The sequence below is a fragment of the Gobius niger genome, assembly GCF_951799975.1.
Source record: "Gobius niger genome assembly, chromosome: 1".
Lineage (NCBI taxonomy): Eukaryota > Metazoa > Chordata > Actinopteri > Gobiiformes > Gobiidae > Gobius > Gobius niger.
This window is the reverse complement of record NC_136852.1, coordinates 25,062,873-25,077,315: the sequence shown is the minus strand read 5'-3', so window position 1 is coordinate 25,077,315 and position 14,443 is coordinate 25,062,873. Positions and strand designations below refer to the sequence as shown.

The 14,443-nt window shown below is 40.6% G+C and overlaps 1 protein-coding gene across 4 annotated transcripts in view; it reads left to right on the top strand.

Annotated features, from left to right (window-relative positions):
• Positions 1–14,443, top strand: part of rap1gap2a (RAP1 GTPase activating protein 2a) — a 101,428-nt gene that overhangs the window by 11,411 nt on the left and 75,574 nt on the right. For all 4 annotated transcript variants that reach the window (XM_079558246.1, XM_079558244.1, XM_079558245.1 and 1 more), the window contains exon 2: positions 4,100–4,135. In XM_079558246.1, coding sequence (XP_079414372.1) covers positions 4,100–4,135 — 36 coding nt within the window. The remainder of the gene's footprint in view (positions 1–4,099; positions 4,136–14,443) is intronic.

Genomic DNA, 14,443 nt, shown 5'->3' with positions numbered 1-14,443 from the left:
AGCGTGTCATACATTATGTCGTCCAACTTCACAGGGTTGACTTTAAACTCATAGAGAGCAATATGGTATCACAGTCAGAGGTGGTCAGTAACAAAGTCAATTTACCTAAGTACTGTACCTAAGTAGAGTTTTTGAGGATCAGTACTTCACTTCAGTACTTCACTGTAAGATACATTATATATTACTATACTTTATTCTCCACTACATTTCTATAAAGGCTCCACAGTAAAAAAACAAAAAACAAACAGTACATTCGTCCACGTGTTTAATTCCTTTTAAAAGCCTTATAAATAATGCACACACTTTGAACAGCAGGTGGCGCTGTCTAAATGCTCTGATTCACAACAAGGAAGAGGGATTTCCCCACCTTGTGTTGACGTTGTAAATTTAGGTGCAATTTTTGTGGTTATTTTTCATACTACTCATTTAAACTGACTTTTTTTCTGCAGCAAATACTTCAGTACTGTCTCTAATTTGACTGAACAATTTTTGCTTTTATTGGAGTGATATTTGAAATACTGTGATAACCATAGTCACAGTATCTAGCCTGCCAGCTGAAAAATGCTTTATAATTTGATGCACAGTGCCAACATTTTTCACTAACAGGAACAAAAAAAAGGCACAGGACCTTTTTAGTAGATGATTTAGATGACAGATGATTGCGATTGGACAAAACATGGTTTAATGCCCCCTTGGTCCGAACCTTTTTGCCCTTTGTTTCTGCTTTTTGAGCAATGTTTCATGACAATCCTTTGCCCATGTTAACTTAGTGACAGATTTGGTCTGTCTTTCCCAACTGTCATAACAAAACCAGAGCACTGGAGTGGCTGCTGCATTAGAGCCCCTCCCCGTTGCTCCTCCCTTTTCTTTCAGAACCCTTATTTCTTTTGCACCTGTGCATGAGGGCAGTCTCAACCTGGACAGCAAACAGGAGGGGCACAGAGGAGCTAGTACTGGCCTGGAAATAAGGCAAGGTTACAAAAAAAAGCAGGGCAAACAGAGACGCAGGAGAAAGGACTGGCCAAACACACAAGCAGCTGGAGATATTTCCCCCTGGAGGGACAGAGACGGCAGTGACATGCTGAGGAGGAGGAGCCTGACTTTTGGTGGCTTTGGGTATGTTCTTGATTTTTTTTAACACTGATTGGGTTTGTCATTTTTGCACTATAGGGTTGTTAAAACTACAGCAACAACAAAGTGTGGTTGAACAGTGTGCCAGTGAAACATGACAGGTGGCAGCAAAGACCTCTGAAAAGGCTTTTGAAGGATGAGCTCTTAAAATTGTGTCAAATGTTTATGACTTCAAGAGTTTCCACAAGAAAGAAAACTGTACATTTTTACATCTACATTTCAACAGTTTTAAATTTAATATATATTTTTGAATCGTAGCTTATTAGGTAAATTAAAGGATTTGGTGGAAAATCTGAGTCGACTTTTCATGCATTGTAGAAGTTTTGATTTTGTCATTTTAAAGGTTTTGCAATCCTTTTGTGGTAGAGAAAAGTAAAGTTCTTCTGAAAAAGGAAGGATGGGTGTGGGCCTCTCCTCTGGGTCACACCACTGACACTCTGTCCTGAGGTTGACAGCTCTTCTCATTGTGCTGCTTCGATATGTTCTGTGTACACTGCAAATTCACAAAGCACTTGTATCGGGGCATAGGGGCAGTGCTGTGCTTTTTGTAGCTCAAAGTAATATGTTAAGTTAGGTGGCTGCTAGTTGCTTTACCTTCCAAAAAACGAAATAGTAGCTTTATGTACAATACTTATAGCAGCTGAGTTACTTTGTGCTGCCTAATTCTACTGCCTCTCGCTTTAGGATGTCTATACTTTCAGTCTTACCAGGATCCATTTGTGGGTGATCTTGTTTTAGTCATTCAGTTTCTTGGACGTGATGATTTCCCAAGATGCATCAGTGCAGGAGCTGCCAGTGAGTGCATTTGAGTGTATACACTGACACCCTCCTGACTAACAACGATTCTGCAGCAATTAGCCTCGTCCCACTGGACCGACAGTCACACACTCAGCGTGAGAGCAACACTGCTCATAGTGGCACAAATTTAAGCATTGAAAGAGGAAATGCAAATAGACTGTTTCTCATCTATTGTAGAGGAGAGAGTTGGAGTTGTAGGTGTTGGAAGAGTAATTGTTGTGAAAGTAGAGTTGAGATTTTTGTTTTGTCTTTTTTTGCTTCCGATACTGATGCCGATACTGGGGATTTGAGTATCTGCCAATATCCAATATTAACCGATTCCAAGAAACTTTCTTAAAAGTGGCTTTCCATGAGTGAAAGTGAATGGTCCTCTTTTCTCCATTAAGATTAATAACGTCGTATCTGTTCTTATGGTGTTACATATCAATTATTAGCTATATCTATTACTAAACTAATGGCAAACATTTAACAAGGATCACTGGACTTTTTTATAACCTTGGCTACATGACAGGCTTTTAGGTTCCATTAATATGAACAACTCACATGATCTGATCATTACAACTTGTGTATTGAAATATGTTATATCAGTTTTTCATAAACTAAAATACAAACACTTGGCTCCAGCAGTGGTTATTCCAGGCCACTATGGGTATTTCTATCATAGTTTCTGTCCCAGCCTTGATTAGTTCTCGTTAGCGTTAGCATGCTCTCGCTAGCTTTAGCATGTTGTTGCTAGCCGCAGCGTTTTGCGTGATGATCAAAAATATGTTTGCTGAGGTTAAAACGACCTCAGTTTAACTTCAAAATGACGTACAGGATACTCATATTGGCTGAGGTGTAGTAGGGGAAAGTTGTGTTTTTAAAGCGGTGAGAGCCAAAACTGGTATCGGTTCAGTATCGGATATTTGTAGCTGATACCCGATATTGTATATTTTCTCAGTATCGGATCGGTGCATCCCTAGTTTTTGCAGTAGCAGTCAAAGTAGTAGTCGCAGCAGCAGCAGTAAGACACAGCTCCACACTCTGTAGCTGCAGGTTAGTGCAGTAGTAGTGCAGTAGTAATGTAGTAGTAGTGCAGTAGTAGCAGTTGTAGAGTCAGTCCAACACTGTAACTGCTAAGATTTCCCCAGACAAACGCCTCCCGGCCAAAAGGTTGAGAGAAAATCTTTTTTAATTTGATAAAAGTTATGAGCTATACGTATGAACAAAAGGTGTTTTCAAACAGCAGCTTTATCCCATGCTTCCGGATAAAGATCTGGCAATATTCTAATTCAAGGAACAAGGAACAGCTGAATTGGGCAGTGTGTTTTTATTCCATGACTGCGCAAGTTTGCATGTAAAACCAGTTTATTTGAATTTGAGATAAGAAGAGATGCTATAAGCTGTAAAAATAGGAGTGACGTGCGTAGATGAAAATAATGAGTCTCATGTCGACGTGCGTAAAGATCATTTATGGTGGAAGATTTCCTATTTTAAAATATTGGCATCGTTTTTTGTGCTTTTTTGACTTACGTACACAGACCTGTTACACATTCAACCTTAGTCTGACACATTACAAAGCAGTACATGAGCATCAGTCGAGGTAGGTCATTTGAGTGCATTCAGAAGCTAAATACATCCAAGTCATTATTATTATCATTAGTCTTGTCATCATAATTATTATGCTGGACTGCTGTGCTGTGTGTTGTAAGTATAGACAGACTGAATGGAGCGTGAATGAAGTCTGGACATTATGTGCAGCTTTCTGTTGAATAGTACACACAGGTCAGGTCAGAGGAATAATGGACAGGAGTGGTGCTTATATAAAGGCTGCGGTATACGTGTACCTGCTGATAATATCAATCAGGACACATCCTTCAGACACACTCTCTGTAGCCTTCATTCGTTAGCTTCCTTTAACAATAATAAAGCCTATTTTAATTCATTTTACTGCCACAAGTGCTTTGCCGTTTTTTTCGTTTGCCTTTTTCATCATGATTGACAATTTTCACAGAGCAGAACAAATTACGCAGAATTACCCGCTGGTTCCAAAGAGCCATTGAGGATTGTTCGTCCTAATCTATGCACACGAGAATCCCCTTAGACAAAATGTTTGCTTTTGTCATTCAAGGAGGTTTGGATATAGCTTTTGGTATTTTGGTGATTGAGTTTATTTTCTTTCTCTTTCTAGGATCGACAAGTCCTCTGTAACGGCCTTCAAAGCCAGGTAAGGCCATCTTAACAATCTTGTTGCAGTGTTTTTGATTGATGCTGACGACGCCTATGAAAGTCAAGCATCGGGCGTCGTAGACTTCCTTTGAGCTATTTATATACTATCATTTTTGGTGGAGCAAAGCCTTCTTTTACAGAGTGCGTTTCGTTGAAAAAAACACACACAAAAACACTTTTGCCTGTGTATTTGTTGCCGTTTCTTTTTGTACCCCGCGCATCAAGCTCCTCCGTTTCCAACCGAGCTCTGAACTTTGCACAAATCACACCTTACATTACCGAGGGGCTGACATTTAGACGTGCGAGCAGCATGTGGTTTGTCTCATTGTGTCATGGTGCAGGGAGCCCGGGAGCTCCTGTGGTACCGGCCCTTTATAATCCACATATGAAAGTACAGCCGCCTCCCGCTCCCAAATAAGGCAGGGCATGTTCCCCCACAGGGATTAACAAAGACGGGCCTAATATACATGCATGACTTACATAAGGATGTTATATAACGGGGTTTTTGGAGGTGCCGAAGGATGCAGGCAATTTACACATCTTACATCACCGCGTATTGTTATTTAGCCGCAGTGTTTCCCAACCAGCGGTACGGGGACCCCTGGGGTACTCGGTGACCTAGCGGGGGGTACGTCGAGCTATTTCAGATTGAAAAACAGGGGAAACCGAGCACGATGTTGCTAGGAAAAGCTATATTTTGCAGTAAAATGTGTTGTTTAGGTTTATTTTGAACATTGTCATTTTACTTACCAACTGATTGCTTTTTAAATAAACTGCAGCACCCTTGAGTTCGGCGGCACACGGACTACCACTGAAAAGTCCAAGGGGTCCTCAAGGCAAAAAAGTAGATTCTCAGGCTTTGGAGGAAAAATCTTCTCAATATTTATGCACTGCAAATAGGAAACCACTATTTGAATCTGTTAAAATGAGATCATGAGATACTGTATTTCCTCTCTAGCTCTTCCAAAACTGTCTTGACTAACTGTTACCAGACCCAACCACCTGCTTGCAGAGTAAATATTCATTACCTGTGTCTCCATATGACTTTCTATCGACCCGCAAACCGATGCCGAGTGCATATTAACCGAAACCTTGGCAGAGACAGTAATTTCTCCGTTCTGTTTTGTTTTTTTTGCTTTTTAACACATTCAGGGTCAAGACCTTGAATCATGAATGTAGCTCACACAGGCTGTCGGTGAATAAAATAGTCAAGTGGATGTGATTTTACATCAGGTATGAGAATGCACCACTGCTGTTCAGTCTGACCTTTTGCTGAAGTGCTTTATTTATTACATTTAAACTGATTATTTGAACAATTAAATTACATAGATAGATTGCGGTTTAGTCCTGTGAATTGCGCTAACTTTTTTGACAATCTTACTGTGGTGGTTTTTGTAATGAGGTTTAATTCGGGATTTTTTTTCCTGGGGCAAACACAGCCGTAGTATTTTATGTGGTGTAACTTAGAACTTATTGTGTTTGACAAGGGCTCCAGGACTTATTTGCCATGAATTATAAATAGAGATATTGCCAGCAGATGGTGCAATGCCTGCGTCTGCTGCACAGTAGAAAGAATGAATCTTTTTGACCCCAGTATACTTTTATAGAAAGAAAAAAAAGTCCTACTTTTTTCAACCCGTCCTTCAGTGTCGCTGGGCCAACCTGTCTGGATGCAGACTCCACACAGAAAGTCACAGAAGAATCTTGTATCTTTCTGACTGTATCTCCATAACTTCTAACATAAATGTTCTCTGTGATGTGCTCATTTCTGATCTGATTCGTCCAAAGAGAACCTCAGACTCTTCATCTGTCTCCTGTCTTTCTCCGTGCAGCTACGCCATATTCCTTGAGTGTTTTTTTTTTTGAGTAAGCGCTTCAACATTTGTGTGCAGGTCGCCTCGTCTCCTTCTTCTCGGTTGCGTTGCATTCCGCGTTGGTTTAAACATAAGCCAGCAGATCAATCACACGGCGTCTGGTCTCATGTAAAACAGCGGTTGGACACAAAGCTGCAGGTGCCATTAGCCGGCTGTTTTGGAGAGGGCCTGAATACGAATGAGGCGGTCGTGACTCGGGCTCTGGGTTTGTGCACGTGGGAGTGTGCACGAGCCGGTCTTTGATTCAGACAGTCCATGTAAGGAGGTAACAATTAAAAAAAGGGGAATGGAGAAGGAGGCGCTTTGTGTTTGTGCCGCTAATGAAAGCTCTTTGTTAACACGGTGATGGTTAGAGTACTATAACTGCAGTAATATACTTAAAGCATTACATTTCACCCAATAATCAAAATAAAGCAGTATTTTTCTTTGCAGAGGTTTTTAGTGGTTAAAAATTAGGGCTGCAAGGTATATCGATATCGAATCACAATCGAGGTTTTGGTGTAATAACCAAACTTCAACTTCACTTTTCTTCTGTGTGAGTGATAGATGTTTGTGATCAGAATTGTGCAGCCTCTGATCTCAGGGTCAGCTGCAACAGATAGAGGTCTGAGTTTCCATAAAGCAGATTCTTAAAGTGCTTAGATGCAATGTGATTCCACCACAGACTTATTTTAGTCACGTGGCTGCACGATATTGAAGTAAATTTAGGATATGCGATATCACGGTAAGGATATTATTGCGTTTTTTTACACTAAACCATTTCAACACGATACCAGCACCACAACAAAATTGGAAAATGTTTAGCGAAAACTTTAACTAGAACTTTTACAAATGTGTAAATTCAGTGCATTTTTTGACTGAGTTTGCAAAAAGACAAATTGTCGATCTCAGTCAGATGAAGACTTTAGTGATGTTGCGATATATTGTGACTTCTCAAATCCAAACGCAATATTTGGCTGAAAAATTGCAATAAGGTTTTTTTGTCAAAATCGTGCAGTCCTATTAAAAACACTTCTCGCCTGTGTTTACTGTGAAAGGGCTCGCCTCTCCTCACACCTGACTTTGCCGGGGGCGGGACCTCACCAGCTCGTGTCCAAAGTATATGTTTCCGCTTTCCTTTGGCTACACATTGGCCAAACATTCTATTTAAATATGTTTAAGCAATGAGCTAGCTGGGATGTTTGTTTGTACATTATGTCGCAGTTTAGTTGCTCTCATAACACAGTGGCAATATTACTTCAAAGTAGTGCTATTTGAGTAGTAAAATAAGTACAGTACAGTAGCAGAAATACATGGAATAGTGTTAGTCATCTAAATATTACTGATGATAATAATAGTGGTTTGCATGATTGACTTGGTGGTAAGCTACTGTTGTGGCCACTGCTGGTACTCATCATAAGACGACCTGCTCTACCATCCGAGCCTCTACATTAACAGTACCACCAGCTCATTACCCTTCATGCAATCAGGGCTATTGTGTTTTCCTTCCAAGCGCATTCAAGATGGAAGAAAGGATGGAACAGGGAAGACTTGAGGGGGAAAGATGCCACGTATTTCTGATCAATGTTATTTTAAATGGGAGCAACAATTAAGTTTATACGCTTGTTCATAAACATGTCACAAATATATCAGACAAAAGATGTGGACTCTGCAGACGACATCAGCTCTATTTTCCACAATGTTGATTTTGCACTTACCTATGCTATTTGTTTTGCCTGCCCCAGTGAAGTCGATCCGTCATTTCTGCACACAGAATAAGCCAGATGTGTATTTGCTGCATGAGCGCTGATGTCTTTATAATGTAGCACGCGTCCCGAGCTGAACGGAAGACTGAAATATGACTTAATTAAGTTGGTGAGTGATGCCTCTGTTAAAGACTGAAGAGGAAAGTGAGATGCACACAGAAGGAAGGGAGGACAAAATAGTGCTGCACACAGGGCAGACACGAGTTTGTGTAGGTAAATTGAAGAATTGTACAGGTACAGTATTGCTAAAAAAAGAAAAAAAGTAGTAGTAGACCAGTGGGGGTATTGAAGGACCTAGTAGAGGGTACTTGAAACTATTTCACATTGAAAAAGACAAAGAGGAAACTGAGCATTATTTTAAATAAACTGCAACACCCTTCAGTTAGGGGGTATATGGACTACCACTGAAGGGTCCAAAGTATGATATAAGTAAAGAAGTACCACTGATTCGTGGGGAGTGGCAGTGGTTATTAAAATGTTCCTTATACCGCCAGTTCTAGATCAAAAAGGACAAAACCTGAACTAAAAAGGATCGAAATGGGACTGATTTGTTATTTTCTTAGCGGGTTATAGAAGCAGCAACTGTAGCTGTATACAACCATTCTAAACTACTACTCGTGTTGTGTACTTCTATTTCGAGTGCTAGTGTCCACTTCAAAGTTTGCAGCAGGTGCCAGGTGCAATAGCCTCAGCTTGCACGCCCCTTCCTTATTTGGTCCACCTCATCCCCTCGCCCTCTCTCTCTCTCTCTCCTCTATTAATCCCGGTGCCCGCTCGCTCGCCCTCTTCATCATAAACAGTCCTGTCTACTTTCTCTGGAGCCGCCGTTCTCATTAATAAAGCGCATAATAAAACCACAGGTGTGTGTGTGTGTGCGGCGCGCAGACAAACACACATGCATCTGTTTTAGTGTTTTGTCTTGAAGTGGTTGCCGGGGCAGAATGAATATGTTAGGAGCAGCACAGACAGGGACAATGAGACACGAATGAGGCAGAAACATAAGAGGAGAGAGGAGAAACCCATCCGAGCACTGTACTGACCATGCCTCGCAAACTGTGGTAAGAAATCTTTGACTTTGATGTACTGCGTGTGTAACTAGTGTTTCTGACAAGCTGTTGAGTTATATTTGACTTACGGGATGAACGCTATGAAATCGAGCATGGGACGGCAACAACTCTTCAGGGATTGTAGTGGAGAAAGCACACAGTGTTCTGAGTGAGACGACGGGCATAAGTTGTAGTGTGGTGTAGTTGTTCCACTGCCGTTTTGTTTAATTTGTTCATGTTATCTTGGATTATTTTCTGCATCTTGATTTGATTCAGAGCTGTCCACTGTCTAAGCATATAGACGAGCTTAACTCTTTGTCCTTCAATAATAATCATTTTATTTTCAATACTGATTTGACCTCACTCCCAAGAGGGTGCAATGCTCATCATGCAACAACACAATACATTAACTAATGATTGTTTTTCTTACACACAGAGCAATAACCTCTGATGGTCACTGCCTCACTTGTAATCAACAGAAACATATTAGTGCATTACGCTCTTATCATGACATTATTACATTTTTATGACCTCACTTTTGTTTTCTGCGCCCCTGCTCTACCTGTATTTTCCATCACAGCCTCGTTCACTCCTCTTATTTCTCGCGCAGTAAATGAGTTGCAGATTGCCGCTGACACAGTGCCATAAAATAGATGAAATTGAGTGTTATAGGCTGCGTGTTCAGGATGTTTGTCATTGGTTAATTTCAGCTTCTGTTTGATTTACTCTGGATGATTTACGATCTCTGCAGAAAACAGTGTGAGCGACAAAGCACCTTTTCTATAGTTTCTGTAACATTTTCTGTCAAGTTTGGTGTATTGTGATTGTTTTATTAGATATACGATCTACGATGCTACTGTGGCACCAAAGGATAATTTACCCCAAAACATGTCAAACAGATTTCAGAATCCACACCATATCTGTGCCATTGCGAGATAGACGGCCAGATCTTGTGCCTATGACGCGATTGTTATTTTCCGAATGGCACAGCTGTTGCGCTATGTGCCTTCATCACTTGCGAGAGGGCGTCGCTTATAAAAAGAGAGAGGACTGAGGCGTGGTTTATTACGAGCAGCACTGAGAGCGGTCTCTGATGGCAGCCTCACATTCATTTCCGCATTTACATCGAGCTGCCCTGTGTTCTTCCTTAAGCATTCAATAGTTTATTAAGCCCATTGTGAGCTAAACAATGTTCGTGTCCCGACAGAAAGAGATGTCGCCTACAGCTGGTCAAGCTGTGGCGCGGGTCAGCACTCGCTCAGCCATAATTGCGTTAACGTGACCAAAACAAAAGCACATGTTCACCCTCACTCCCCCACACACCCTCTCCTTCACCCTCGCCCCTATCCCGGCCGCCGGAGTCTGTTTGGAGGAAAAGGCTGTTGTACATAACATCGCCATTGAGCATAGGTGTTTCTCCTCCTCACATAAATTAGCTAAATTGCCTTGTGTGTGATATACGTGGTACAAATGAAGATGCCAAGTCTAGGAGCTGCAAAATCTCAAAGTGTGCTCCTACTAAGTGCAAAATGTTACGCTATAGTCTGCGTTTAGAAACAAGATCTTCTATGTGTTGGTTTTCTCTATTCGCTTGCATAAGTTTTTAAGAGGCGCTCATGTGGATAGTGTTGTTTTCCTGGGAAAACCATTTGGATGAAAAGTGAAGAGCTGACACAATCATCTCTCTATGCACTTCTGATTCAGTTTCTATGTGCTTTTGTTTGTAATACCAACAGATTAATGATTAAATCACACTGTATATTGTCCTTTCCCCATTTTTACATCGTGTCCCATTGGAACACCTTTTTCCCCCGATTTTCTTTTTTCTTTTCACTTGTCTTTCCCCTCCTGCGGAGCCTGTTCTGCATGTTCCCCCGACGGCCGTTCTCATCTTCAACAATGCACCTGCTAATTAGCTCTCATGCTCATTACTTTGTACTTTCAATGCCTGTCTATTGTTCACATGTCCTCGTGCAGATTTACCTCCTCTAATAGATATTCTTCAAAAGAAAAAAAAAATAATGTTCTGTGAAGTGACTTGCTTTGTATGAATCTGGGCCTTGGAGAATATGCTTGAAGTATTATTATAAAAGTATGGGTCTATTGTATGAAATGGCAAGATAAAGAGGCCAAGTCTGTCCTCTCCTCGCTCCTCTTATCGTAGCCTAGTTTTGGGGCCAGGTGTAAAATGTTATCTGCAGGCTGGCATCATGGAAAAGGACAAACTTGCAATGGCTATTTTGGGAGGCTGGCCTTTAGCCTATCTCCCGGTGTGACGACTGCAGCGTGTTGCAATGGTGAGTTGTGACCGCCGGAACAAACAAAAAGGCTTAAGGTGCGATGTTTGCTGTCAGTGATGATTATTAAAACGGCAGACAAGGTACAAGGGGCAGTGATTGGCGATCGGGAGAGAAGCCAGCTGTTAGAAGACTCGTGTTGTGTCTGTAGTTGAAACAATTGTGAATGGAGCATGCAGTTACAGCCTAGAAAGCAGGCCAAGATATGAGAGTTTATCCCAAATAGCTATTATAGGTAGGATATGCAGTATTATGATATTTGAATTCATGTGTTATATTGTTATTTTATACCAGATGTGCATGATGTAAAAGTTGTTTATGTTTCTATTGTATTGCTTTGTTTCTCATATCAATTATTCAGTCAGAATAGGGAAACAAGCTGTTGGAGACAAATCTTCTGGAGCTGCCCTTTGAAAGTAATGGATGGTGTTGGATGGAGCTTAAATACTGTGTGGAAAAAGTACTTTTTTCTTTTTGTTCTGTATAAAAAAAAAGCGGGTGTGAGACAAATCTGGATACTTGTAAAGACGTTGAGTGCTGACGTAAGTTTCTAAGATGAAGGATGCATTGGTAAATTTGAACGCATCGGACTTTGTTCTCAATGCTCATAGCGTTGTCATGGTTATTGTATATTGTCTGACAAAAACAATAAAATTGGACTTCGGGTAGGGCTGCTCGATTATTGAAAAGATAATGTCATAATTGAAATCACGATTATTTGTTGCCTTTAAAAAAAGAGTTTCAAATTTCGATTAATTGCACAGCCCTAACTTCAGGTTGGCTCACACCTGATTCTCTTATTAGCTCTTGGAAGATCCTTAGACATGGGGTGTACTCACTTATTCCTACCTGTCCTGTGAATGTTTATGCTTATGCTATGGCCATAAAATAACATGATGTATGATAACATGCAAGTGTGTGTGTATTAGTGGTATTAGTTTAAGCAGACACTGTTTTCTCATTCTCGTGAAATGTAAGAAATTGTAAAGGGTGTACTCACTTTTTCCTCTCACTGTATATCTTACAAACCAATGCACCTGTCCACATCATGGTCCACATTCATGTCCTTATGTCTAAGAGCAGGGCATTTTCATTTCAGAGACTTAACTAGGGAGGATCTACGCTGTTTATTGATATGCAACATAAGATTTCCCAGTTTGACCCAGGCTGACGGTGTGATTGTTGTGTCTTGGAGTGCATTCCACATCCAAAACCTTTTTAAGATGCATTCAATACTTACCTTTGGTTTTCCATGTTTATCCTAACCCTAAAACTTGAAATGATGCTGGATAGAAAGCAATTGTAAAAGCAATGCAAGCAATGTTGTCAGCAGAGCACACACATAATGCAGTGAAGCATGCTGAACTAATAGCTATTAGCGAGAAATGCTTTTGCGGTGAAGGGGATTTGAGCACTAACATATTAAAGATGAAGATGAGCACTGCCTCACAACATCAGCACTTGGACCAGAGCGTTTTAGCGAGACAAACAGACGAACATAGAAAGGCTTTACTGTACAAATCTGCATCTTTAGTTGAAATCCTTCAGCTCTCCCCCTGAGATCATTGGTCCAGTTGTGTGGTAGACATAGCAACAACGAATACTGCCATCTAGTGGGTTGCTTTTGTGACCCTTTGAATATCATTTTTTACAACTTCAAATAGAAAGAAAGAGTATCTCAGTGAGTGTGCAGACCGTGAGAAAACCCTAATAGTGAAACCACAGGAGTTGTATGTGGTCAGACCCACCCATCCTCAACCTCTCTGAGGAGGATGAACCACTTCCCTTGAAACTTAGTTTGATAAACCGAAAACTGACTTGTTCCTTTTATACTATTCCTACTTCTTCTTCTACTACTACTACTAGTACTTCAACAACTGCTACTACAAATGTCACACCCAATATTGAAAAATTGTGGGACCTGAAGTGTGGAGTTTTTTTGTTCTCTCCGTGCCTGTGTGGGTGTCCTCAGGTTTCACTTACCACAGAAACCATGTACAATAAGGTCCCCACTAGGGCCAGAACTTCCCTGAAAAAGTGGTTCTGAAATCTCATGCTTTAGGTTAAGATAATGTGACATAAAAAAATAGTAGTGTTCATTCATTAGCTACAAAGTTATTTAATTAGAATAATTTTAATGACGCTAATCACAAATCTTATTTCAATGGGTCATGCTTCTCTTCCAGCCTTAGGGAGTGCTACTTGCTTACTATTTTTAATCTGGGTTTCTGTTAAACTCATGTAATGCGAAGGAAGGATCACTAGAGGGAGCCTTCGTTTAAAGAATACTCTTTTTTTCTCCCTTTTGTCCACCAGCTGCATTTGGCAACTAAACTATGATAGCATCAACCTTTTTGGGGCATGGTACTCTCCTCTTACCCCCAACCTTAACAGAGTGCATTATCTCCAGCTCAGCTTTGTTCCACATCTAAAAGTTTACAGCCTATTTGAAAGCTAAGATCTACAAAACGGATCTAAATGGGTCTTTTTGCCTTGCATTGCTTGCCACTTTTTCATATTTTTTTCTCACTTTGCTAGCACATTTTTGTCACTTTTTTAATGTATTTTTTGTCACTTTACTTTACATACAGTGCATGTGCTATTCGAGGAAGTGTCCGCTAGGGAGCTGTGTATTCATTGATGTGGTTCTCTTGTGTTGCTTTCTATGGATCACCTGTTACTGCAGCAAACCTGTTGACCACTTAAAATTACCCAAAGGAGGGGATTTATTTACTTTGGATTATACTGCTGTTGATTATTATTATATTTAAATGAATAGAATATTGTTTGGTTTACTCAAATGGAATGTCATAATCGACCGTCTATAGTTTTCTTATAGCCTATGTATACTTTGTGCTTTGTGTGCCATAGGGTTTATTTACATTAGCACGTTGCATCACACTTTTAATTATCTTCAAAGCCCTGTGGGTACAGAGCTCGATCTATAGGGCACAATATCATGCACGCACACAAGAGGACCATGAATGTCCCCCCCCCCCAACCCCCGCACCCCCCTCTTTCCCACTGTATGTCATCGCCTATAGGGAGCAGCGTAGCCGTTTCTATGACAGCGCTCACTCTCCCTCGCCTCAGGGACGGTCCAGGATGCTGCATCATTTCCATGGAGATGGATAGGCACTGGATTTTGCCTTTTGAGACTCTGATGAAACATCAAAGCACATGACCGCTAACAGATTAGGCCTATTATGCACATAAATAGACATATTCAAACCTTTATTTATTAAAGTTGACAGTTTAGGACATGATCAGTGACTAATTCTATTTATTGAGCATTTTAAATACTTACTTTTCTTCTTTGCGTTTTGTGGATGGCTGTAATGGAG